The sequence below is a fragment of the Lactuca sativa genome, chromosome 5 (genome assembly GCF_002870075.4).
Source record: "Lactuca sativa cultivar Salinas chromosome 5, Lsat_Salinas_v11, whole genome shotgun sequence".
Taxonomy (NCBI): Eukaryota; Viridiplantae; Streptophyta; class Magnoliopsida; order Asterales; family Asteraceae; genus Lactuca; species Lactuca sativa.
In genome coordinates this window covers 317,833,952-317,861,839 of record NC_056627.2, presented here as the reverse complement: position 1 = coordinate 317,861,839, position 27,888 = coordinate 317,833,952, and the positions used below count along the sequence as shown (strand labels likewise).

General features: G+C 38.0%; 1 protein-coding gene and 1 non-coding gene across 2 annotated transcripts; one reads left to right on the top strand and one right to left on the bottom strand.

Moving 5' to 3' along the window:
• Positions 1–4,722: 4,722 nt before the first annotated feature.
• Positions 4,723–4,829, bottom strand: LOC111879731 (small nucleolar RNA R71). The gene has a single exon (XR_002846225.1). It is a non-coding gene; the product is annotated as a small nucleolar RNA R71 (small nucleolar RNA).
• An 884-nt stretch (positions 4,830–5,713) lies between these two features.
• Positions 5,714–7,043, top strand: LOC128126088 (uncharacterized). Its single transcript, XM_052763822.1, has 2 exons — positions 5,714–6,608; positions 6,916–7,043. The coding sequence occupies exons 1-2, from the start codon at positions 5,714–5,716 to the stop codon at positions 7,041–7,043; spliced, it is 1,023 nt and encodes a 340-aa protein (XP_052619782.1).
• Positions 7,044–27,888: the final 20,845 nt, after the last annotated feature.

The window sequence follows — 27,888 nt, the reverse complement described above, 5'->3', positions numbered from 1 at the left end:
AGAAGGATGTTTCCAAGGAGTTGATCTCCTTTGGAATACTCTGTAATGATTTTTGGCAAGTCTTTCTGACTTTGTGCATAATCATTACAAGAGGATCAATGCATATAAGTTTAGAATCTAACAGATTTCAGTAAATGGCATGAATTTGGAATTCTTGCATTTGCAGTAAGGATTTGGGAGTGTGAAAAGAGAATCATTGAAGTTATGTTCAATTGATCTAGTTCACAAAGTAAAGATCATAGACAAACATAGTATGCATACTTGGTGTGTGGCATGACTAGTGTTTAAGAAAACATAGTGTACATGCTTGGAGCATGGGACAACTATTGTTTTAAATTCAAGAATAAAGTTGATAGCTGAAACAGTATACAATGAATAATGTGTAATCATATGGTGATAAATAAAAGGTGTTTTATTTATGTTCAAAGGGTTGATACCATATTGGATTCTATTATTATTGTGTTTCACTTTGCATGTTTTGACTTCCCGAATAAACTGGGTTATTCTTTCGGAATGACTAAGTTATTCAAACTATCCACAGTCGGTCATATGTTGGAAGTAGATATGAATTAAGACTGTCATGATGGGTTGTAGAGGTCTAAGGTGTTGGACAAGGCTACAGCAATCATGAGTGCTCATAAGTTCTGAGTATTGGATTCAACCCGCGCTCATTGGAATCACTTCATGGATTTTATCACGAGTGATCATGAGACGATAATATCTTATATTCTTTAAACCTAGAGATATGAGTTGTTACTATGAGTTGATAGTACATTGATTGCACGAAACCGCATTTGGTAACTCTGTGCTATAAAACGTGCCTTTGTGTATGATTCAACAAGTAGTAGAACAAGCCATATGAGTCGAAGTTTATCCGTTCCTTTTACCTTCGGGATAAAAGCGATATCTGTGGGCCCCTCGATGATTTGATGATGACAAATGGAAGTGCTCGGCCGGGCCAGGACTGATTTGATTTGTTCAATTAGTCAGTTGTCATAAATCGGAAATCGGGAAACAACAAATGGACAGAGAGAATGATTATAATCCATGTCTCAGTCCATATGATATCTAGAATGGAGGAATATATGATCCCTTATCTAATGGACGAGTTCATCGACAAGGTCAGAGTTCGACAGAAGCTTTTGAGAGCTACGATTGCCGGTTGGTTCCTGAAGTCATACGCAATAATAGTTTTAGACTTATCCAAGTGGGAGACTGTTGGATTAATGTCTAAGTCCATAACTATAATTGGTAAGACTTGACCCGACCCGGCATGGTCCATTTGGGTTGCATACCATCATGCACTTGGATGAGAGAAATAAGACACTTATGGTTATTAATATATTATAAGTTCTAGTATATTAATAATAAGAATGATAAGATTATTTAATTAGTATTGATCAAGAATTAATCTAGGATTAATTAAGTGTTCAAAAGAAGACTAATTAAATATATGGGTTGATTGTGTAAATCATCCATACTTGTATAGTGGGCTAATGCTCCATGGATAATCAAGTTGGGCTAAAACCCATAGGATGGTCCATGGATGCTCCATGGTGTATTTGTACCCATGGATCCAAGGAAATGGAAAGTCATGACAATTAGGGTTTGCCCTAATTGTAACACTATATAAGCATCATATTATTCACCAAAATCGGCACTAGTGGGTGTACTAGAAGGGCTAGCCGATTTCATGAAGTGTGGGTTTTCTCTCAAGTCATTCCATGTGTTTTGATGATTGTGATTCCATTTGAGGTGTCACACTTGGGGCACTAGGCACTCTAGCTTCATGAAGACTTTCTTCTCCAAAGAGGTATGTATTCTATCTTGCTATAGCCATTGTTTTGTATGCTAGATTAGGATAATACCTTGGAAGTTCTTATTTGCATGTATAATAGAGAAAACATAGATCCAAGGTATTTAGGGTTGCATGTACACTTAGGAGTGTTAGAATGCTCAAAACCCAACATTTATATGTTGGATTCCAAGAGTCACGGGTGTAACACAAATCCATACCCATGTGTTTTATGATCCATGGTTCATGTGGCCCAACTGTTTATGTATCCATACATAAACTTAGTCCAACATGGATCATAAGCCCAACACGTATAAATATAACTAATTAACATAATTAGTCCCCATAGATTTGATTAGTCTTTTTTTATCACTAAATTAATTCCAAATTAATTCTTGATCAATACTAATTGAAACATATGATTTCATATTAATATATTAGAACTTATACTATATTAATAAGTCATATATAACCTTTTCTCAAGAGTCCATCCTAACAAATTGTCCTGGTGTTATGCAACCCAAATGGACCATGCTACGCTCGAGTCGAGTACATACTAATAATAGTTATGGGCTTAGTCATTGATATGAGCATAATTAGTTAATTATTTAGCACATATTTTTTTATCATTTTTAATTTATTATGTGAACAATGTGGACAAAAGGTACTTAAAATGTTTTGAATTTTGTTTTTAGTCCAGAAGACATGCTTGGAAGTAAAAGGGAGCACAGGAAAGCATTTGAAGACCAAAGAATGAAAATAAGGGATAAAAGATCATTTACTCGGCGAGTAGACGGCTTTACTCGGCGAGTACACGTGAATGTTCCAGAAGATAGCTACGATTCCTGATCCAAGACGGATAACTATACACCTACTCGGCGAGTAGGACATATATACTCGCTGAGTACCCCCTATTTTGAGATATCTATAAAAATCGAACCTTTATCCGAGGGGAACACACTTTTGGCGATTTTGGAAGATCCTTCTGCGATTGAGAGCACTGGAAAACGCTGAGGAATTCTAATCTCCAACCTTTTGAAGAATTGAAGCAACTAGGTTAATCATTCCACTTAAGCTTTAGGATTTGATGATGTCTAATCTAGTTGAAATTGTTTTTATGTGTGATTTTACTGCAACTATGAACTAATTTCGTTTTTGTTTATGTTTGGGGAATACCAAGGAACTCCTATGGTTTAATTCTTAGTTTGATTAATTGTTTATTGGTGATCTATTAAATTAAGTTTGTTAAAGACCCTTATGCATGAATCATGATTATTTTCTGTTAATTGGAAGACAATTAAGCTGCATGAACATCTCTTAGTTGTTAACCTCATATGTCTATGTGAACACCAATTCATATGCTTAGGAATAATGATTATGAAACTAAGATTAATAAGACAATAATTAGATTAATGTGTGAGCTTGTTTGAGAAACCATCAACAAGAGGTTAATTGATTTACTAAATTAATTCACCACTACAAATCTTATTTAATCAAAATAATTAATCTAGGGAATTAATTAGTTTAAACATTTGATCACCGCTTAAATTAATTAATTGTTTAAGGGCCAGGAGTAATGAACATTAACCTAACCACTTTAATTGGTAGCCAATAACAATTAATCTATCATAAACACAAATAACCATAGGAGTGAATTGGTTGAACCTAAATAGAAACATCTTTATCAAATTTGGTGAATTAGTTGTTTGTTTTAGTCATTTAGTTAATTAAGTGTTGCCTAAGTTTCTAGACTTGCAAAACTAGAAGAAAAACCTTTTACTTTCATTAGTTGTTTTAGTTAAAATTAGTTGTTAGTTTAATTTTCCGTTCCCTGAGTTCGACACCTTACTTACTAAACTATACCACTAAAAGACAGGTTCACTGCCTTTGTGTGCTAAATATATTAACAAAAGTAGGGAATAAAACAAGTGCATTTTACACACATCAAGTTTTTGGCGCCGTTGCCGGGGAACGGTACTAAATAATTAATCTAATACCTAATTTTTTCGATCCTTTGTGTAAGTTTACTTGCATAAAGTTACTTTATTACAGTTTAGTAGTCAGTAATTAGGTCTTAGCAACTATTTTAGTTTTTAATATTTAGTTATAATTTTTCAAAAACACACTGTTACTCGCCGAGTGCAGTCGCATCTACTCGGCGAGTACAAGCGTAATCAGCAGTAAATTTTTGATTATTTTTAGTACGATTTTTTTTGTTCTTTTTACGCTTTTATTCTGTTTAATTCAGGACTTTCATGACCAGAGGATCAAACACCCCACTGGTACCCCCATTTGAAGATCCCGAAACCGCATTGAAAAGAAACAAGGGAAAGGACGTGGAGAGTTCAAGTACACCAAAGAAGTCACCCTTGTCCAATTTGAAGACTGTTATTGGGAAAAAGAAGAGCAGCAAACCAGGAGCATCCAGCGCTTCCTTAGTAATCGACGAACCGGCTAAGGAGGATATCGAGTATGAGACCGAGGAAGAAGAGGACCTGACATACGAGCACGAAACCGAGTCCGAGGAAGAGTTAGTTGTCATAATGGCTAACATTGATGAAATCCCCATGGGAGAATGGAAGAAGAGGATGCGAGACGACACTGGCCCGGGACTTGTGCAACCCGCAATTCCTGCAACTGCTACCTTCGAGCTAAAGGGTCATATCCTATCTTTACTTAAGGAAATACCTTTTTATGGAAAAGACCATGAAGATGCCTACAAACATTTGGATGAAGTCAATGATGTAGCTGATTACTTCAATGTTCCAAATGTGCCCCGCGAGACTCAACTACTTCGTATGCTTCTGGCGACATTCAAAGGTGCTGCAAAAGACTGGCTCAAGTCACTTCCCCCCGGATCAGTCACCACTTGGTCCAAGATGAAAGAAGAATTCATTGATCACTTTTGCCCACCTTCCAAGATAGCCAAGTTGAAGAAGGCCATTGCTAACTTTGAACAACAAGCTGGAGAATCGCTATATGAAGCATGGGAGAGGTACATGAGCTTACTAAGAAACTGCCCACACCATGACCTAAACAGCCAGCAAGAAGTTTCCATCTTCTATGATGGATTCAATGTCACAACCAGGCAGCTACTAGACTCGTAAGGCCCGCTCACAAAGAAGCCACCCCCGGTGATTAAAGAATTGATTGAAAAATTCTCTAAACACTCTAGAGAATACCACAACCCTAGGCATGATGTCACTAGGGGAGCCGCTTATGCAACTACTGAAGACTTATCCGCAGTCATGGCTATGCTAAAAACAATGGATAGGAGGATGGATAAGATGGATCAAACAATACATGCTATTCGGGTGGGTTGTGAAAACTGCAATGGGCCTCACCTTACTAGAGACTGTGATTTAGATGAAAATGGCAACAAGAAGGCGCAAGTGTGTTACTCAAGTGGAGACCGATATGATGAAGACTGGCGCAAACAAAAGAAAGATTGGCTCCCTTATGAAGAGTACAAGAAAGCCAAGGAGGAAAGGTTTAGGCAAAAAGGGAGAGGGTTCTACCAAAAGGAGGAACCGGTGCAAGAAAGGAAGCCAAGCTTGGAAGAAATGCTCACAAAATTTGTAGCTGCTTCAGAAAAAGTCATAGTGACCATGATGCTGCAATTCAAGAAACAAGGACCATGCTAAGGAACCAGCAAGCATCTATTCACAATATAGAGACACAGCTTGGGCAACTTGCTCAACAAATCAACCAAAGGTCACCGGGCGAACTTCCTAGCAAAACTGAAAATAACCCACGAGGCGCGCAAATAAACATTGTCACAACAAGAAGTGGGAAGATAATCACCCCCTGGCACCTATTCAGACTGAGCCATCCAAGAAATCACAGAAGGAGGAGGCAGAAAAGCAAGCAGAAAACCAAGAAACACGCTCTGACAGTCCTACTCGCCGAGTACCACGTATGGACTCGGCGAGTACATCACAAAATCCCACTGCACAGATTCCTGAAAAACTTTACCAGCCTCCCTTGCCATACCCAACCCGAGCTAAGAAGGAGAAGCAGGAAGAAGAGTATCAGAAGTTTCTAGATCACATCAAGACTCTTCAAATCAATATACCCTTCATTGAAGCCGTCATGCAAATGCCCAAGTATGCAACATTCCTCAAGGAACTTCTCACCAATAGAAAGAAGATGGAAGAAGTGAAGAAGGTAGTACTCAATGAAAACTGCTCAGCTGCTATGCTAAATAAGCTACCAAAGAAGAAAGGTGACCCGGGGAGCTTGACTTTACCTTGCCAATTTGGCAACTTGACCATCATTCATGCCTTAGCCGATTCGGGAGCAAGTGTGAATCTAATGCCATATTCATTCTTTAAGAAGCTGGATCTCCCGGAACCAAGGCCAATTCGCATGGCAATACACTTGGCCAACAAAACAGTCACCTTCCCAAGAGGCATATGCGAAGACATACTAGTTATGGTGGACAAATTCGTCTTTCCCGCTGATTTTATTATTCTAGACATGGAGGCGGATCCACAAGTGCCAATTATCCTTGGAAGACCTTTCCTCAACACGGCAAGTGCTATAGTAGACATGAGGAACTCAAAGCTCACCTTGCGGGTAGGAGAAGACTCAGTCACATTCGGAGTGGACCAAGCCATGAAGTATTCAAGGCACAGTGACGACACAACATTCTCAATCGATATGTTAGATGAATTGCTGGAGGAAGGCATAACTAAAGATTCCATCAAGTTCATAGCTGAGGATGAAGAATTTGATCCAGAAAAAGACTTGATGGAAATTGAAAGACTGCTGGAAGAAGCCGACTACGAAGAATTGGTAAAGAGCACAAACAGTTCTACTCGCCGAGTACCTCTGAAGAAAAGGCAGAAGTCGTGTATACATCCACAAACTCGCCGAGTACCCTACTTGCACTCGGCGAGTCCAACAGTCAGAGCCAAAAAACGGAGCTTAAAACTTTACCAGATCATTTAGAGTATGCTTTTCTCGAAGAAGGCAACCAAAAGCCAGTAATTATAGCCTCTGACCTGACCAATTCTGAAAAAGAAGAACTCGTGCAAGTATTGAAGAAGCGGAAATGTGCCATAGCATGGAGCATCACTGACATAAAGGGAATAAGTCCATCCTATTGCTCCCACAAGATCAACATGGAAGAAGGAGCAAAGCCGGTTGTACAGCACCAAAGAAGACTGAACCCGAATATGCAAGAAGTAGTCAAGAAGGAAGTGGTCAAGCTCTTAGATGCGGGAATTATATATTCCATTTCTGACAGTCCATGGGTGAGTCCGGTCCAAGTGGTGCCCAAGAAAGGAGGGATGACGGTCATAACCAATGAAAAGAACGAGCCAATTCCGACACGAACGGTAACCGGTTGGGGAGTGTGCATCGATTATCGAAAGCTAAACGATGCCACTCGTAAAGACCATTTTCCCTTACCTTTTATTGATCAAATTCTAGAAAGATTATCGGGCCATAGCTATTATTGTTTTCTAGATGGATTTTCGGGGTATTTTCAAATACCCATAGACCCAATGGACCAAGAAAAGACCACATTCACTTGCCCAAGTGGGACTTTTGCTTATAGACGCATGCCTTTTGGGTTATGCAATGCACCCGCGACTTTTCAAAGGTGCATGACAGCTATATTGCACGATATGGTGGAAAAATTCATGGAAGTTTTTATGGACGATTTTTCCGTTTTTGGATCATCTTTCCATGATTGTCTCACTAATCTTGACTTAATGCTTGCTAGGTGTGAAAAAACCGACTTGGTGCTCAATTGGGAGAAATGTCATTTTATGGTCAAGGAGGGTATAGTGTTGGGCCACAAGATTTCCAAAATGGGAATTGAAGTGGATAGGGCAAAGATAGACACTATTGCCAAATTACCCCACCAACCAATGTGAAGGGCATTAGGAGTTTTCTAGGACACGCAGGTTTTTACCGGCGTTTCATAAAAGATTTTTCCAAAATAACTAGACCTATAACACAACTACTACTAAAAGATGCACCATTTAATTTCACTAAAGAGTGCTTAGAGGCATTTGAATTTTTAAAGGAAAAACTAACTAATGCCCCGATCATCATTGCACCAAATTGGAACTTACCTTTTGAGATTATGTGTGATGCTAGTGACTATGCATTAGGAGCTGTCCTTGGTCAAAGGGATGATAAGCACTTTCAACCCATATATTATGCTAGCAAGACTCTAAACCCAGCCCAAGAAAATTACACCACCACTGAAAAAGAATTACTAGCTGTGGTGTATGCCTTTGACAAATTCCGTCCTTATTTGGTTTTATCTAAAACTACTGTTTTTACTGACCACTTGGCTATCAAGTATTTGTTTTCCAAACAGGATGCCAAGCCAAGACTAATACGATGGGTGCTACTTCTTCAAGAATTTGACATAGAGATACGAGACAAGAAGGGAATGGAGAATGTGGCAGCCGACCACTTGTCAAGGATTGAGAACCCGCAATTGCAAGAAGATAAAGTTGGAGACGACTTCCCGGACGAGTACATCATGGTGACAATGGGAGAAGAGCCATGGTTCGCGGACATAGCTAATTATTTAGCTACAAAATACATCCCGAAAGACTTTAGCAGCCAACAAAAGAAGAAATTTTTTGCTGAAATAAAATATTACTTTTGGGATGAGCCATACCTCTTCCAAAGTTGTGCGGATGGAATCATAAGAAGATGCGTATTCGGGAAGGAAATCCGGAAAATACTAGAGCATTGTCATAGCGGGCCCACGGGTGGACATCATGGAGCACACTACACGGCGAAGAAGATCTTTGACATTGGGTTTTATTGGCCAACAAATTTTAAAGATACAACCCAATTTGTTAAAGAATGTGATGCTTGTCAAAGGGTGGGAAACATTTCATCTTGAAATGAAATGCCACAACATAGTATCCAAGTATGCGAGGTGTTCGATGTGTGGGGAATTGACTTCATGGGACCATTTTCCATGTCTAAAGGAAACAAGTACATACTAGTGGCGGTGGATTACGTATCTAAGTGGGCGGAAGCACAAGCATTACCAACAAATGACGGACGGGTGGTACTACGGTTTTTAAAGAAACTATTCTCACGATTTGGAGTCCCGAAAGCCTTTATTAGTGACCGAGGCACAGATTTCTGACATGAGATTCTTTGATAATACTTTATCAAAATCATACACCTTTCCTTAGATAGCTCACATGTGTGTCTAAACAATTATGAAGAGGGATGTCGTAATCATAATGTTTAGAACTTTTACCCCTTCTCACAATCCGAATTATGAAGAGGGATGTCATAATCATAATCGAATTTGAGAATGCAAATATCACAATTGCTAACTATTTAAAATATACTTAGTGAAAGCGTTTACTCACCATCATTTTCATGAATCGAAGAGAAACCTTTGACACTTAGATTATATGGTGTATGTGTTCCAATCTATGTGAATTTGTCAAAAACATAACCATCAGAAGAGGTAAGTGACAAATCCAAACTCATATGGACTGAACTTGTTCAATCTTAACTTCTTGTCACCTGGCAGCACAAGGGCCTACCATTGCTTCCAAGTAGTTATGAAAACAACTGAGACCTCATAGAACTCACATGTATAGCCAACTTTAACTGGAATGGGCAAAAAAATAAGAATATGTCAACACGATAGGATACAAACCTCAGGTCGTGTGCTAGTGATAAACAATACCCTTGATTAGTTCTTGAAACTTTTCAAGATCTTTAAGACTCCCACTGACCTCTTGACATATAAGATTCTCTTTTCAAGAACCATTCCTTGATAAAGCAAATATTCAAGAGTTAGTGCGAATTCTTATCAAGACAAACACTTCACATAATTGGCCTTAGTTGTCTTTATTTTATCCAAAACATCACAACTCACCAATTTCAAATGCACAAGAGTAGAAAACATTTTACTCTATATTTCATAAGTATTTTAAACCTTCTTAACGTTATGTCACTCAAGGCTCGATCTTGGAGTGTTACTCTAAGACTCAATTTTGGAACGAAGTATGATTCATCTTTTGATTTAACCATTTCAACAATTCACGATTCCTCTTCTTAGTCGAACAATTGCACTAAGATGTCCTTAGAGGATAAATTGTGATATGGTTTTTCCTAATCATTAAGATAATCATAACACATGATACTGAAGTACTCACCCATCTTTTCATATTGGATAAACTTTTATCTTTCTGCCTAATTTGATTCTTCTCATTCCTCCTGCCATGCATTGAAACTTTTCCAATGTTTCAGAATTAGACTTAAAATTGTAAGCACAACCATCTTTACTAAACTTTAGGAAATCATGACGAACAACCTTATCGTTCTATTTTGTGGACCTGATCAATGCACAACCAAGTGTACCCGATCTCCTAGTCCTTCACTTGACTCACATATACATGTGAACAAGGAATTAGTCTTAATTGCCCAAAGATGAAAATTCTCATTCATCATATGATACAAGTTGCAAGATTCCAAGTTCCTATCCAACTGAAACTTTGGTGATGAGAATCTTTCCTTATTTGGTAAATTATGACACTACCACAAACGAAAGAATCAAATCCATTTTCCAATATTGCTATCAGTGGAATCATATAAACAACAATTTTTCACAAATGCCATTGTAAGGATACTTAAAATAAATAAAATCAAAATTTTCCTTTTATTTTAAAATTGAGGAAAAACTTATCCTTACAATGGAAACACATATGAAAACAATGTTGTTATCAATTCCTAAGCAATCTATCCTAACTCTTAAGCAGCAGCTCAAAATTCCGATCTTCGAATTATGCGATCGAAATCCATCTTCGTGATCAGATTCAACATACTCTTCTTCTCAGCTTCCTCTCCTTTTTCAATTCTAAAAAACATGAAAATGCAACCTAGTCACATCATGTAATAAGAATCTCCAAATAGGAACTTAATACAGTTAGATAGTGGACTTTACCTGAAGCATAGTCAAATTTTTTGACTTTTACCATCCTAGTGAACTTTCAGGTAAATAAGGCAGCTTCAAAACCAATGCCCCTTCCTTTAGAAATAGAAACATATGGACTCTTTGGTAATGGTACATGGGACTATCTCAGACTTAGCATTTCTATTTGCCATTTGGTCAACCAGGTTGACTATGGCCGATCCATTTCCATTGGGAAGAGAAGACTTTTCTGGACTTCCAATGTATCCATTGTCAATGTCCATGAAAGTTTGGGAAGTAGATCTTCTAATCAAATTCACTTTACCAGTGCTCCAAATCATCGTTGATTCAGCAACAACAAGCAAATAGGTAAGATCATAAGGGTCATGTCGTGGTTTGTCACATAGTAGTCCTTAATGAACTCACTATATGACTTGGAATGTGATTGAAGAACCCAGTCAACAGTCAACTTCATTGAGACTTCGATACCCAACTCTCCCATCTTGTCAATATGAGACTTCATCTCCAAGATGTGAGTACATATAGACCCTGCTTGCCAATAGGGATTGAGTGACCTTGAACTTTTCAAGAACTTGTGGGTTAGGGAGAATAATTGGAGGAGGTGGAGGAAGTAAAGTATGATTTCCAGTCCCATTGATGCACAACAAAGGGATTAATCTTTCACCTTGATTGCCATTTGGGATATCATCTTCATTAGGAAAGCTTTATCCAAAAGGATAAGGAAGACCATAATTGTCATAACTAGACATCTATGAGGGAGAAATTCAAGTTTAGTTGATTTAAGTCCTTAATATAACACCCAATATGAAATATTAAGGATAGGACCCAACACAATATTTTATAACTTGGAAGAGGGATGTCGTAATCCAAGCTACAAAATATTTGATGCTAGGTAAATGACGGTTTACCAATTTCCACCATGAAAAACGAAATTTAACATTAGGTTTTAAATGAATTGAAACTCCTAGATCTTTTGAGATTCATTGAACAATTCAATGGCATGTTTAAGTCTCGATTGTGCCCTTCAAGTTTGTGACTGGGATGTCGAGGATCACAAACAAGGAGTGAATAACCATGCAAATTAACTTGGTACACTTAATGTTACAACCACGTAATCAATGTGCCGGTTAACCGCACACACTCTATTGATCTATGATTAACATCAAGCTACCCTTTTCCACACATTTTCAGTCCCAGATTAGTGTGTCGATTAACCACACACTATTCACTAACGACTTAACAAGGTGCAAAGTGTGATTTTGTGGGTTAGCATCAAATTCATATTTTCCTAAAGCAACTAAGATTGGGAATTTAATAAAGTTTAGTTACTTTATATTTATCATTATACTTTTAATGAAGGGAGAATTAATGTCCTGTCCTATCCGTTCGGCTAACGACCCTCAATCAGTCGAGGAAGCGGTGGGTGAGAGTGGACACCCATTAAACTGCCATTTTATAGGCATTAACCTTATACCACCTTATAGACCGGCTTCGTGAATGAGGCGTACTAACGGTAAGACTGACTTACACTTATACATACATATATATATATATATATATATATATATATATATATATATATATATATATATTAAACATATAATATTATAATAGTATAAGGGTTGAATTTTAAACTATTAAAATTCTAAGGGTTTAACTTGGAATTAAAGTATTCATTGGGGGGGGGGGGGGGGAACTTTACAAATTCCAAAACTTGAGGGAAAGTTTTGAACAATTGAAAAACTTTTGGTTTCCATAACTTATGAGTTAATATGGTTTTTATGGAAAACTTTTCAAGTTCCATAACTTGAGGACAAGTTATGGAAGACATAAAAACGATTTTATGATGACATTTAAAAGGAAGACCTTTTATATTTTCCTTAACCTATGAACTTAATGAACTTTTAAAAGAAAAACTCATCACTTTCCATAACTTGAGGACAAGTTATAGAGTCATAAAAACCATTAAGATCAATTATTCCTATTAACACAAAAACCAAATATTTTTTCAATGATCTAGATCAAACTCATAAGTAAAGATAATTCACATCAATAATTTTCAAGAAATTAGCTAATCACATAAACTAATACAAATCTTGAAACTTTGACAATTATCCTTTATTTGGATGAAGATGATCATTACCATAGCATCAAAATCAAATTTTATGAACAAAAACATGTTGTGGTAATGATCCTAATCCATAACAGGCCAAAAAACTTGAATATATGTTGTCCGGGGCTCCAACTCGCAGAGTGCAAGAACCAACTCGACGAGTTGGATGAGTTTAAACATGGACTCATCGAGTCCCCTGTCCAGACAACAGAAAAATCGATTTTTTCAGCTTTTTTCAGCAAGTAGCATCAAGTATAATTTGAAAAAAACCCATGGCTCTGATACCACTGATGGGTTTTGTATACTACACCATTCTATGGTTCACATACAACCCTAAAAGCTTTGGATCTATGTTTTCTCTAATTATACATGCATATGGTTTCCAAAGCTTTAAGCCTAAAACTAGCATACATATAGCATAGGTATAATAAGACAAGTTTTAGACATACCTCTTGATGTTGTTGATGTTGCTAGGAAGACTTTGGCCATTAAGAACTTAGTGCCCTAAGTGTTGCCCCTCAAATGGAATCACAACTCACCTAGGATAAAGGTGACCCTTGAGAGAAAATTTCCATGCACCAAAAAAACACCCTCATGAACTCCAAGAACTAGAAGTATCACAAGTGGCATTTTTTAGGCAATGGAGTATGCATTTATATGTAGGATTCCAAGAGTCATGGATATAAACCAAATCCATACCCATGTGTTTTATGATCCATTGTTCATGTGGCCAAACTCTTTATGTGTCCATACATAAACTTAGTCCAACATGGATCATAAGCCCAACACATATAAATATAACTAATTACCATAATTAGTACTCATAGATTTAATTAGTCTCTTTTGATCACTAAATTAATTCCAAATTAATTCGTGATCAATACTAATTAAAACATATGATTTCATATTAATATATTAGAACTTATAATATATTAATAAATCATATATAACCTTTTCTCAAGATTCCATCCTAACAAATTGTTCTGGTGTTATGCTACCCAAATGGACCATGCTACTCTCGAGTCGGGTACATACCAATAATAGTTACGAGCATGGAAATCTAATCTAACATATGGTTTATTAATTTATATATAGAAATTATTATTCTTAGTTTTTAGGTCGTTACACCCATACTTTTCTAGACCATAAGTCTTGCATTGGGCCAAACCAAGATCCAAGCTTCAAGGCTCTCCTCTCTCCCTCCTTTTTAGCCAACACCATCAACCTCATTTTTTATGACTTAAAATACCCTATATGTCTAAAATGATAGATTAAAGGCTTTGGAGTACCTCATACTCACAAAGACCCAGGTTTTGGGATAAAATAGAAGAAATTCTAAGCTTAACCAAGATCTAGAAAAACATGAGTATTGAGTTGAAAAACTCTTAGATCGGTTAGATCTTCAATGGGTTAAACAACAAAAGCAAAAAAACACAATAAACACGATATAGAATCAAATAATGCTTAATGATTAAAAGTAGTCACGCCTCAGCAGAGCTCGATGAAGAACTTCCACCGTAGAGGCGAGCTAGGGTTTGTAGTACAATTATCAGAATAATAATTGAAGCGATATCTACTAAGGATGCATGCATGCACCTTAAATACTAAACCCTAATAAAATAATCACGGTTGGATAGGCCCAAACTGGATAACAAAATTGGGCTAAGGACAGAGCCCAGTGACGCAACACAATAAGACCCACCAATCTTCCCCTTTGCGTCAAATAAGGCGAGAGACTACTTCGGTTGAGTGACGTTGATCAGCTTCACAACCTTGAACAGCCAAGGGATAATCGCAAGAAGTGTCTGCCAAAACTGAATGTACCAACATAGCATATCCGTGAACAACTTCTTATCAGCTTCACTGTTCTGATTACATCTATGTATGATCTCCAAAATGTGTTCCAAGCAAGCAGTAGAGAACAGGTGCTTGTCAATAAGAGCAAACAGGCACTTTTGACCTTCACCCCTAATGAACATCTAGTATGAAACTTAGGATCGATCTTGCCCTTGATCATTGCATTCACATTGCCAGTTCTTCCAATTGGTTTCATAGTAGTTTGCTTGTGAATGCCAGATGCGATTTCTTGATCTATCTTTGCAACTTCATGAATGTAACAAACAAGCCTTTGCTTGACATGGTCAATGATCGGCTGATACTACTGAGGATTGGATAAAAAATATTGTTGAGGAGTATCCAGTCGTGCGGGTTCAAGTTCGGTAGATCAGCCAGGGAAATAGTATGGACCGAGCTATCCGAGCCTCGGGCGACTTTGAACTTTAACATTAACAAATTTCCCAGCCGAAGAGGGTTCAATACCTTGACCGTTGTAATCTTCTTTATGCTCCATGTCAAGTATTGTGGCTGAGCAAACTCTAGATAAAACTCCAATAAATCTCGATCTACCTTCGGGTCTGGAGAGGGAAGGACAGCCGTTGAGGCAAATCAACGAAAGATAAGTGTCTTTTGATTGATTGTCATATCAAGTTGAGCATCCTTTGAGTTCTCAAGATCGAACGATATAACTGGTTCAAGCCAGTGAGTACTCGGTTCATCAATGACTTCCCTCTGGAGCGATTCAATGGTCCATTCTGGAACCATGGACCTCTTTTTCTCTAAGAATTCCTTTTCTTTCATCTCTTTCTCCAAAAGATTTATCTTCTCCCGAATCTATTGATCAAAAGTCTTGAATTTATGATTAGGTTTAGAAGGACTCCCTTTCATGATGTCTTCAATATCATCATCTTCATCTTCATCTTCATCGTCTTCACCAATCTTTCTCTTTTTCTTTTCCCTCTTACCGACCGAAGCTACATTATCCTTTGGTCCAACAATAGATTTTAGTTCAGGAGGGGGTTGAGGTTGAGCCTTGTCAGCCTTGCCTTGAGGAATCTTTTCTCTCCCTTGTTTCGGAAGAACACCAGTCTCTGGAAAACCCTCAATCCTACTTAAAATATCCAAAGCAGGACGTAGCTTCTCAGCTAAGTGACGTCGAATGGAGATAGTCAAAATGGAGTCATGGGCGTCCACGAGATGCAACAAGATTGAATGGACATCACCCACAAAGCTTTGAATCACCTCTCATTCAGACTTTAAATCTTCAAGCTCTTTAGTTGCGGTCCGGAGCTTTAAATTCTGAATTTTGAGCTGGGAAGTTCGCTTGTCCAGCTCATCCGTTATTTTTTTTCGATTGAATGCTCAGCCTCAAGCTGAGTTAAGCGAGTATCAACTTTAGTATGAAGCTCTACGTTAGCAGCTTCAATAGCTTTTTGAGCAACTTCAAGTTGTGTCATCTCTGCCTCCAGTGAACGTGTGAGAGTGTCAACAAATGCGTTCACTGTTTGTGTGTTTTTCTAAGCAGCTGCTTGCAAAGAATCCAAAAATATTTGAGCCTCTGATATTAGTTTTTCGACTTTTGCGATCGCATCCTTGTAGTCTTTTGTTGAGGCTTCAACAACAAGCGAAGCCTTCTGGCATTGGGAGGTAGAGGCTTCAATAGCCTTTGCAGTATTGGAGATTGAGGAATAATGTTCGTTGACTAGGGAAGAAAACAAAGCTTTGAGAGCAGCTTCTGAATAAGTACCAACAGTAGAAGAAGAAAGTAATTGATCAAGCCTATCAGTGACAACCTTGAGCTGTCACTTGGTAAGAGGAGCGTCTTCACCATCATCGCTTTGGACACAATAAGGACTGAAGTAAGTAGAATCAAACTCCAAGTCCTCACCCCCAAGAACGGTATTGGTTTCTGTTGATTGGGTAGGTGATAGAGGTTTGGTGGTAACAGGGGTTTCGGGTGGTGAAGAACAAACCCCTGTATCAGATACGTTGGCTTGAACTCCAGTGGTGGTTGTAGTTGTAGCTTCAGAGAAATTGGTGTAGGAATGGGTGGTAGAGGAAGGTTGTGATGTGATGACAGGAATGGTATCACCAAGAGCCAAGATCCGAACCTTTATCATCTGAGCTTTCGCTCTCAGATTCACTAGGAATGGGTTGTTTATGACCAGTAGGAATGTATGCGGAGTTTGAGTCGCTTGATGATTGAAGATTAAGCTTTCGAGCAGGTTTCTTGGTCTTCTTCTGCTTGGGATGGGAAGGTGCTGCCTTCTCAGACTTTCGCTTCCTTGGAGTCTGAACCTTTGATACGAGACCTCCTTTATCCCCCTTTTTCTCTTCTTTCTTCTTGCCTCGCTTAGCAGGTTTGTCTGCTTCCTCAAGAGATTTAATCATTTTAGGAGAAAGTTCCCTTGGACCAGAAGAGGGGAGCTTCTTGTAATCCTGAATAATCTTGCTCGCATGGGACACACAAGCATACAATGCCTTAGGAATTGAGCCAAGAAAGTGAAACTTCAACGGATGAGTGACAATGATGTTAGTGGTATGAAAGGTAGAAATAGAGGAGAGAAGTGAGTTTGCCATGATAGGAACATGATAACGCTCCATAATCCATTGAGTGATAAGGGTCCAAAAGCAGGCACAAGAAACCTCTGTGTGGCGAGAAGCAGATGACAAAATTTGGACAAGTTGAAGCCATAGAACCATACCATAATCGAGATTGATACCAGTGTACAATCCATAAAGCAGAGTCATGAAAGACTTGCTAGCACCATCAAATCCAGCACTGCGTTCAGAAAGCCCTTTGAAAAGAAGGGTGAAGAGGTCATTCCATTGAGGAGGAAGGCATGATTTTTTGAACTTGGTCACAGTAGTTAGAGTTTCAATGTACCCCATGTTGTAGAACATAGAGAAAAGCTGACCGGTGGAGATGGAATCAGTGTTTCCCATGGATTTGTCATAAGGAAGCCCTAACAACGAGCAAAATCGACTCTTGGAGATCGAAGCTTTTTGGTTAAGAATGTCGAAGTAAATATTCTCTGCACCTTTGTCGTACGTAGCAGTGGAATAAAGTTGGGAGAGGCATGCCATTGGTACGACTTACACCGTTGAGAGAGCCTTGACGAGTGGGGAATATTTTAGACATTCCACCACTTGATACATGTAGGTATCGTAGAGGAACGGTGAAAGATCGATCAACAGGTTCTAGTTGGCCATGATTGCGAGAAGAGTGGAGCATCCAGTGGTTTCTTCAACAGAGGAAGATTCTGCCATTGGAGGAGCTTCAAGAAGAAGAAGATGAACAGTGATCATCTTTTTTCTTGAGAGAGTTGAAGAAGTGTAAAGAGTAAAATCCCATTTAGCAAAACCCTTATATACAATTTTATGGAGAGAGAAATCCAGAGTAATGATTCCACCAATTTGGGAAACATCGCCGAATAAGGCGTGATTTGACAACTAGCAACCCCGACAAAGCAGCAGATGACACAAGAGTGGGTAACGGTTCAGAAGCACGTGCCTTTAATTCCTTACATATCTTCTTTCCAAATCTCCAATCGTTTAGACTTCCTACTGACTCACCATTTGAACCTTTAATGGAATCTTTATCGCCATAAGTACCAAAGTTGTTATATTTACGCATCCCTTTGTTTGAAAATAACTGCATTATATCATTAGGAACTGAAGCTATATTTTTATGAATAGCTTGTGAGTAACCAACCAAGACTTTTTGGAAAATACAAGATTTTCGTGTAAGACAATGTCAATGATAAAGAAATAAATAAAACTATTTGTGGGATTTGGTGATGTCATTTAAGACATAAAGCAGTGGATCCCAGGCATGAATCTCTTCCTTCAAAGTCAAGGGAGACTTCAAAGTGCTTGTGTGGATTCCCGTTGAATTACGATCAAGTACTTGTTGAGAAGTATTGAAAGGCATCTTTTATATATAAGGATATTAAGGGTGGCTTTCGCTTCAATTATAGACTCTGATACTTGACATAAGACCAAAATAGAATGAAGTACTTGTGAGACCGGTGTGGCCTGTTAAACAAGTAGGTTAGTAACTTGTTCAATGACTTGTTGATATTTATTAATTGGAAATCTCAAAAAAAAATATGGATCCTTTGGGAAGAAAAATCTTGGTGAAAGACATTTTCATAAGGATCTCTCAAAAATAAAAGGAGATTTCAGGATACATCCACAAAAGTGGTTTCATTAATTCAAGGTGAAAGCTAGAACATTTATTTGTTCACCGTCAATGCATTATAGGTATTGAATTTTGGGTTTCACTCAATACGTAGTGACACGAAAAAGATCATAAACACATAAGTTGTGTAACCATAAACCTCAGTGGTAGTGCCGAGAGTCTCAAGGGTTACAATTATGAAATGAATGATTAATGGAGAATAAGATTAAGTGAGTTAAAGAATGAATGTACCTCTGCTATAAAATAGGACCAAGCAGAAAAACTCTTAACTCATGTTAGAGTAGAGTTAGGTAGCTCACGATGAGAGTGAATTTGTCAACCTAATTGGGAAGACATGATTGGTGTAAATCAAGTCATTAAGGCTTCACTCAAAATCTTTAGAGGCTTGGGTCAACATACAACAACATGCTTCTAGGGACACTTAGCTAATATAAAGATAAAGAATTATACCTGTCCCAACTCCATCATTTAGAATGTTCCTTAAATATTGATAAGATAAAAACTGAATAATTTAAAATAAAGGAAAAATATTTTGGAGTTATGGTTTGCGTTTTCTGAAAAGAAATAAAAACAGAAATGAAAAATATTTTTGGATTTTAAAAGTTTTTCTGAAAAAGAAATAAAAACAAAAAAAAATTGGATTTTATGAAAACAAAGGAAAAGCATAAAATAAATTATAAGAAAAGAATATATACATACTATAAAAATAAAACCGTCACTTGAAAATAGAGAAGTGAACCGAGTCCAATAAGACCGAACCCGAAATGGACCAACCGTTCGGTTAATTTCGGTTCCTAAAAGAACCGAACCCGAAATGGACTGAGCGTTCGCTCTATTTCGCTTCCAACTTTTATTGAGGCGAAAGTGAATTTGGTACAGATTCAGTTTCCATCATTCCTAAGCCTTGTAGGACTTTATTAAAACTAGTTTCAGGCAAGGTTTTAGTAAAGATATCTACCAATTGATCAGTGGTCCTAACAAAATGAATTTCCACATTACCGTCTTCTACATGATCTTTGATGAAGTGATACCTTAGTGCTATGTGTTTCGTATTTGAGTGTTGAACTGGGTTATGACAAATCCTAATTGAGCTCCCTGAGTCACAATATAGTGGTATTTTCTTCATGTCCAGGCCATAGTCTCGAAGTTGACTTTGTATCCATATGACTTGAGATGTGCATGATACTGGAGCTATGTATTCTGCTTCGGCAGTTGAGAGTGAGACACAGGTTTGTTTCTTTGACTGCTAGCTAACAAGTATGTTACCCAAAAATTGGCATCCTCCTGTGGTACTTTTTCGGTCTAGTCCACATCCTCCAAGATTAGCATCTGAGAATGCTTGGACAAAGAACCCTGACTTGGCTGGGTACCATACACCGAGTGAAGAAGTTCACTTCTGGTACCGAAAGATATTCTTCACAGCTAGTAGGTGTGGTTCACATGAATTAGCTTGAAACCTAGCACAATAGCAAACAGAAAACATTATGTTCGATCGACTTGTTATTAGATACATTAGCGACCCTATCATTTGACAATAGAGGGTCATGTCAACAGCCAGTTTTTCCATAGAAGGTGTTAACTTTGTGCCAAATGCCATAGGAACCTTCACTTTTGAATCTCCCAACATTCCAAACTTGGCCAGCAAGGTCTTCATGTAAGCCTCTTGATTGATAAAAATAGCTTCAGGACCCTGTCTCATATTCAAGCCAAGGAAAAAGTTAATCGGACCCATTAAGCTCATTTCAAATTTAGTCTCCATCAACTTCCTAAATTCAACTGTTAGGCTAGGATTTGTGGAGCCGAAGATGATGTCATCGACGTAAATTTGAACTATCATAAGGTGGTCACCCTCTTTCTTTCGAAAGAAGGTTGGGTCAACCGAACCTTGTTTAAACTTGGACATTTTAAGAAATCTAGTCAGAGTTTCATACCATGCCCTTGGTGCTTGCTTGAGACCATAGACTGCCTTGTCCAGAATGTAGCAGTGACATGGATACTTCTCGTTCACGAAACCCTATGGTTGCTCTACATACACTGTCTTTTCTAGTTCTCCATTTAAGAAGGCACACTTCACATCCATTTGGTATACTTCAAAGTTCTTGTGTGCAACATAGGCAAGAAAAATACGAACTGACTCCAGCCTAGCTAAGGGAGCGAAGGTCTCTTCATAATCAATGCCTTCTTCTTGACAATAACCTTTCACAACCAATCTTTCCTTGTTGCGAATTACGTTTCCTTCCTTGTCCATCTTGTTCCTGAAAACCCACTTAAATCCAACGACAAAAGCATCCTTTGGAGTTGGAATCAGTCTCCACACCTTGTTTCGCTCGAACTCATTGAGTTCTTCTTGCATGGCCTGTACTCAATCAGAATGGTCGAGTGTAGTGTTGATCGTCTTCGGTTCAACCTTGGAGACGAACGAATTAAACATGAAAAATTCCACTTTAGAGAATAGTGCAGATTGTTTCGCTTTCAATTGAGGAGCGTGTGAGAAATTTTTCTAATGGTTTACCAATAATTTGTGTTTGAGGATGATCTTTGGTCCATTTGGTGAGTGGTGGGTAATTAGGATCATAAGAGGGATCCAGTTCAGCATCCACTTCTTATTCGAGTTCTGATTGAATATCATCATCGATTGAATTTGCATTCTCCCCCTCGAACGATGATACTTCCTACGCTTCAGGCTCAAAATACTTTCCCTAGACTTGGCTTTCGGTTGGTGTTGATGATGACAGACTCTCCCCCTGGAATGATGAATCTTGGTTATTTGGAGGAGACGAACCCTCCCCCTGAACATAAGAACTGTCTCTGGGAGGTTCGCTTGAGTTAGAATGTTCGGTTGCTTGTGGTTGTTCATCTGTCATTTTCTTTGCAGCGTCATCTATTATCTTCTTCAGGTGACCTACCTTGTTGTCTGCAGCTTCAGATTCAGAGTGAATGGCATTTTCTGGTTCATTGAATAATAGCACGTACTGCTCAAAGAGATTTGAAATGGGTACCATAACTTGACCAGAAATAGGAAATATTTCCTCCATAGAGCCTTTGGTTGTCTTTAGTTTCTTAACGTAGTTATCATTGAAGGTAACATAATGGGTCTCCTCTATTTTCTTTGAACGCTTGTTGAGAACTCTATACACTTTGGAGGTTAAGGAATAACCCAGAAAGATTCCTTCGTTTGTTTTGACATCAAACTTGTTTTGGTGGTCCTTTGAATTAAAGATAAAGCATCTTGAACCGAACATGTGGAAAAACTTTACATTGGGATTTTGGTTTTTTAAGATCTCATAGGGAGTGATTGAGAAACATTTGTTGAGATAAGATATGTTTTGGGTAAAACATGCAGCAACAATGGCGTCAGCCCAGAAGTATAGAGGTCCGGGCGGCTTCACATAGAGATCGGTTTCGCCGTTCGACAATCCCATTCTGTTGTGGAGTATATCAAGCCGAGAAGTTGTGAGTTGTTCCCTTCTCTGGAATAAAATCTTCAAAGTCTTTATTCTTGAACTCCAACCCGTTGTCGCTTCTTATGTTGCGAACTACCTTTCATAGTTGAACTTCTATTTGTTTGATAAGGAGTTTAAGTTTGGGAGTGGCCACTGATTTCTGGTTTAAAAAGAACACCCAAGTAAACCGAGAGAAGTCATCTACAATGACAAGTATGTACTTGTTACCGCCGATGCTTTTGATTGAAGAAGGACCACATAAATCAATGTGCAGTAATTCGAGTGGTTCAATAACTTTTGTGTTGATTCGAGAGGGATGACTCTGCCGACTTTGCTTTCCCATTTCACATGTGGCACAATGTGTTCTTAAATGAACATCAAAACAGGAAGACCTCGAACGTGATCCCCAAGCACCAGTTTGTTGATGTCCTTAAAATTGAGATGGAAGAATCTTCAGTGCCAAAGCCAGCTTTCGTCCGAATGAGCCTTTGTTAGCAAGCAAACTGCTGGTTTTCCTCGTATGGGATTGAGATTTAAAGGGTACATCTCTCCTTTTCGCTTCGATTTCAGCAAAATATTGTTCGTCTTCTTTTCGATAATCTCTAAGCCATCGTCATCGAACGAAACCTTTACCCAGTACCAACCACTAGTTGAGAAACACTGATGAAGTTGTGTTGTACACCTTCAATGTACGCCACTTTTCGTATTGAGAAATCACCATTGGTAATCATGTCATACCCTTTGATTGTGCCAAAAGAATTATTACCAATACTTGACACATCCACCATCTTGAAGGGACCGAAATTCCCTCAGCTCCTCCTTTCTTCTTGTCATGTGACGCGAGCAACCACTATCTATGTACCATTCATCATCAAACTGCTCGTCACGCATAACCTACAGAAATTAAGCAGATTTAGGAACCCAAAGTTTCTTGGGTCCTTGTGAGCCTTTTACATAACAGGGAATTGTAAGAGAAACATCAACAAGAAAGGTTCTTTTTATTAGTGTTGTTTCATATTTTATTTTTATGGTGAAAATTTTGATACACTCGATTCACTATAAACAATGCTCAGATACCAATCTGTCACACCCCCAAAACCGATGAACGGCGGAAACATTCTGGGGTGGAGGACGTCATATACAGTATCACAACAATGCAAAGTAGTAAACAAGCAACAACATCATCCATTGCATTAATAGTATAATTTCATACAAGTGTGTTCTGTCAAGTTATATAGACACCAAAAATTATATAAATCACAATAAAAGAGGAGTCTTGAACTAGCTCCTTCTTCTCAAAATCTTGGCACTTGTACCTGTCTACTGGCAACCTGAGAATACAAGTTATTTTGAAAGTGAGTATCAGCTTTAGAGCTGGTGAGATCATAAGTATATTAGTGTCTGTGTTTGTATGAAAGCATTGGCAAGGTGTTTTGTAAGATGTATTGTGTATGTTTGTAAAAGTTTTGTATTTGATTGAACTCTCCTAGAAAACCCTATGTTTTCTACTAAAAGTAGCCTTCGACCAAGGCATCTAGTATTTGTGTGTGTGTCTCTTGTAAAAGTGTGTATTTTCCCAAATCCGACTATCATTAACCAAAAATATAGTTTTTGCATTATTGTTTATTGTGTGATTATCACAAAGTAAATAGTAAAGGGAAAATGTTATAGTACTGTAATGTAGTAATTAATAACTAATGCTGTACTAACTACCTAAAACCAAATGTAAATTTTAAGGTAACATGTGAGCGGCCTGTATCTTGCTACCAACTTAGCTGAAAACGACAATGTAAGATGTCGTAAAAATGACGTTTGGCACCCGTAGACTTGCAAGTCCCACTGTAGCGAGCAGCAAGGTGTGGGATAGTCAATCCAATATAGATCTATACACAAACTCAATACGCTCTCTAATGAAGGAGATTTTGATACAAAAACAGTCATGGCAGGTAGTGCCATGCCCTGCTTAAAGGCTCACATAAATGTGATTAATGTATATGAAATGTGATTTGTGTGCTAGCTGTATTGTGTATTCTTTCTCTGTCTAGCCTGTATGTTTGTTTCTCATCATAGTGTTTATTATTTGTTTCTCATCACTCTGTTTCATGTTTGATTCTCATCATAGTATGTATTGAGTCATGTATGAACTGACTCATTGTATGTTTCATTGTTCTACTAATAGCATCTTCCTAAACTACCCCTATGGTAGCTTACTAGTTAAGTATGAACATGTTTGTATACCCTTGCTACCCAAGGGCATGGAATTGAATGAAAGAAATAACCTTTTATATCTATATACATATACATAATATATAACTAGGATTCAAACGACCTTCGGACAACTAACCTTGATACCGTAAGACCATAATCAAACAAGAACAGGAAGCAGGGTAGACTAACAGTCCTAAGTCCTTTCAATCCTACTTATATAACTATATTTATACAGATACACAGAATATAAGTTTAAAATAGTTTAAGTAAAAGTATTTGACAATTAAAGGAGTTTGTAAGACAGTTTGAGGTAAAACAGTTTGATAAATAGTTTGGAAAGTAACAAAACCATTTGCTTGGTAGTCATTAATCACATGTGATTGATATAATAACTATAATTGTTCAACATGTATTCCCCCCCCCCCCCCCATAAGAGCATTTAAAAACATTTCAAAGGTTAATTTAGGGGTATGAACTCACCTGTAGTGAGTGGTTCTGATGACAATGTTGGATCAATTGCTAAGTGCCAAGTGGTGACTTGAGTACACACGCGAATCCTGTTTAGCATATATTGGCACATATATGAATATAATTAGTGTTATGAACAACTAAATAATGAACTGGGACCTCCTTAGGGACTAGTAACCACTTATATTGAAGTGTTACAACCATATATGATTGTATCAAGGGTTATAAGGCTATACAAGAGAGTGTATGGCAAAAATACACACTATATGTGTGTGTGCGGCTAGGTGTGCTGCCAGCACGTGTGTGCGGCCATGTGTGCGGCCAGGTGTGCTGCTAGAAGGCATGTGCTACCAGAAAACATGGTGTTCTTGGTGTTGTTGGTGAAAGATGTTACCTTTCCGGATGATACTTGAGAGGATTTTTGGGTCCTTGGTTTGTAGAAGTGTAAGAAATGATCAAAATGACCAAGGATAGTATATATAGGAGGGTGAGTGCGGCTGGAGGTGTGTGTGGTTGGCCTGTGTGCGGCTGGCTGGCCGCACACTCTAGTGTGCGGCCGTACACACCTGGTTTGGTGTGTTTGGCCTGTTTTTCCAATGCTACACCCTATCTAACCCATCCTCCGACACATATCTCAATTATACTAAGCTTTAAGCACTCTTTTAGACCCCAAAACTTCATTATAAAATAGCAAAACAAGGCTAACTTTAATAAAAATGAAGTATGTAAGCTAGAAATTTCGAGTTGTCACAGTAAACTTGATTTGGAGTTGTTTGAACCTTTTGATATACAATAGCTTTTGCTTTGAGAACTTTAGTCTTGTCTTTTGATGAGCGAGCGAACTCAACAGAGTTTTCAGAAATAAGATTTTTATTGGTTTCGGGTTCGCTTATGACAAATTCAGAACAATTCACCTCATCTTCTACAGATATCACACTCATATAATCATCCTCATTGAATTCCGAAGTGTCTTCAATATCAATTTTGTTTTCTGAATTCAACTTGGCATTCAAAGAGTCAAAATTTTGTACAGTTTTGGTTTTGATTTTTAATTTGTCATTCTCATCCAACAAATTTTTGAGCATGTCCTTATGGTCTTTTGACTTTATGAAGGACTCTATTTTGTCAATACCAATTTTGTAAGAGGGAGAGATGTCATCAGGAGAAATAACGTTTTCACAGTTATATGCATCAACATCAATTTCATCCTCCTTGAACTCAAGAATGGGTAAAATCATACGATGTATCTTCTTTCCTATATCACAATTACGATGCAATTGAGTAATGTTGGAATATAATCATTTAGCAATCAAACCAAAAACATTCCGTTGTTTCAAAAGCTTTAAATTATCTCTTTGCAAATAAATTGTCTCATCCCTAGACCTAATCAACTCCTTCTCCTTTTTCTCTATCCACATACGCCTCTCCTCACTCTTCGATGATAACCTGCTGATTTGATCAGTTAGGTTAGAGTTTTTGACGCGTGTTTGAGTTAAACTATCACTTAAACTAGAAAATTTAGATTTTAATCCAATTAGTTCTTTTTCATAGTTTGTGATGGGGATATTTAAAGAAACAAGAATAGATTGTTCCTTCTTGATCAACTCATCACACTCATTGATCTGCACACTGATAGGTTTCGCTGCAAAACACTTGTCTTCTCGCTCTTTCGTTTCGTCTCGTCCGCCATCAGTGGTATAACCTCTCATTTGTGACACCTCAGAAGTCACCATCAGACACTTTCCAACAATGTATTCTTCTTTCACCAACAAAGCCCTGCCATGAGTGGGCTTCCTCACTTCTTCATCTTCAGAATCAGTCGACCAAACTTCAACACCGCCAAATTCATCATCAATAGTATTTCCCTGCACAATTAAAGCATTCATTGTGTTATGAGATCTAACTTTCTTTTTCTTGATTTCCTCCAATCGACGTAAGAGGTTCGCTTCCTCATCATCGTCGTCATTCTTTTCAGACTTGTTTCTCAACATGAAATCTTTGGAAAAGTGATTTTTGCCTCCACAATAGTGACAGTTAAAGCCTAATTCACCACCAAGTTTTGTTTCCTTCTTTGGTTCTTCAAACAGAGTAACACTCTTCGGTTCCTCCTTTACCTTCTCAGCACTGTAGCTACCCTGCCAGTTTTGGTTATTGCTGGTTGGGAATCTTCTTTTGATGAACTTCTTGGGATTAAACACCGTCAAAGCAAAATCTTCACTTGTTAGATCATACTCTGAAAGATCTAAATCTTCTTCTTCTTTAGCAACATTCTTTCCTTTGGAGATTAGAGCTAATGACCCCATGCTAGAAACCACGTTCGTTTCTTTAGACACTGCACTCTCATGTGACTTTAATATTCCCACTAGCTTTGCAAGGGAGTAATCATTGAATTGTTCGTGTGCCTTCACTGTGGACACCACAACCATCCATTCGGTTCTAAGGCCATTCATAAATGTGACCTTTGTTCAATGAATTTCCTTTCTGTCCCATGCTTTATCATCTTACTAAGGAGATGATTAAAGCAATCGAAAGCTTGAATAAGTTTCTCTTCAGGCTTCTGCTTGAAGTCACCAGATTCTGAGAGCAATAAAGTTTTGATGGAATGCTCAAGATCTTCATTTGTGGAATATAGTTCCTTCAACCTGTCCCATATCTCCTTCACTGTTGTTCATGAACTCGCCAATCGAAACGTGTCTGCTTGTAATGAAAACCTAATCATCCTTAAGGCTTTGATGTTGCACTGAAACTTCTCTTTCTCATCTTTGGGTATGTCTTTCACATCATTAATGAGTTGATAGTACTCCTTTTGAGTTTTGACAATTCTTGAAGTGCTTGAATGAGCGAATGGACCAATTGTTATCGCCTACCAGATCAAGTATCCATTGT

Bases quoted from the DNA above. Each gene is read 5' to 3' on its own strand.
- LOC128126088 (XM_052763822.1), top strand. From the start codon at position 5,714: ATGGACTCGGCGAGTACATCACAAAATCCCACTGCACAGATTCCTGAA. The intron at 6,609-6,915 runs GTTCTACTCGCC...TGCTCCCACAAG, and splicing joins ATTGGTAAAGAGCACAAACA to ATCAACATGGAAGAAGGAGC.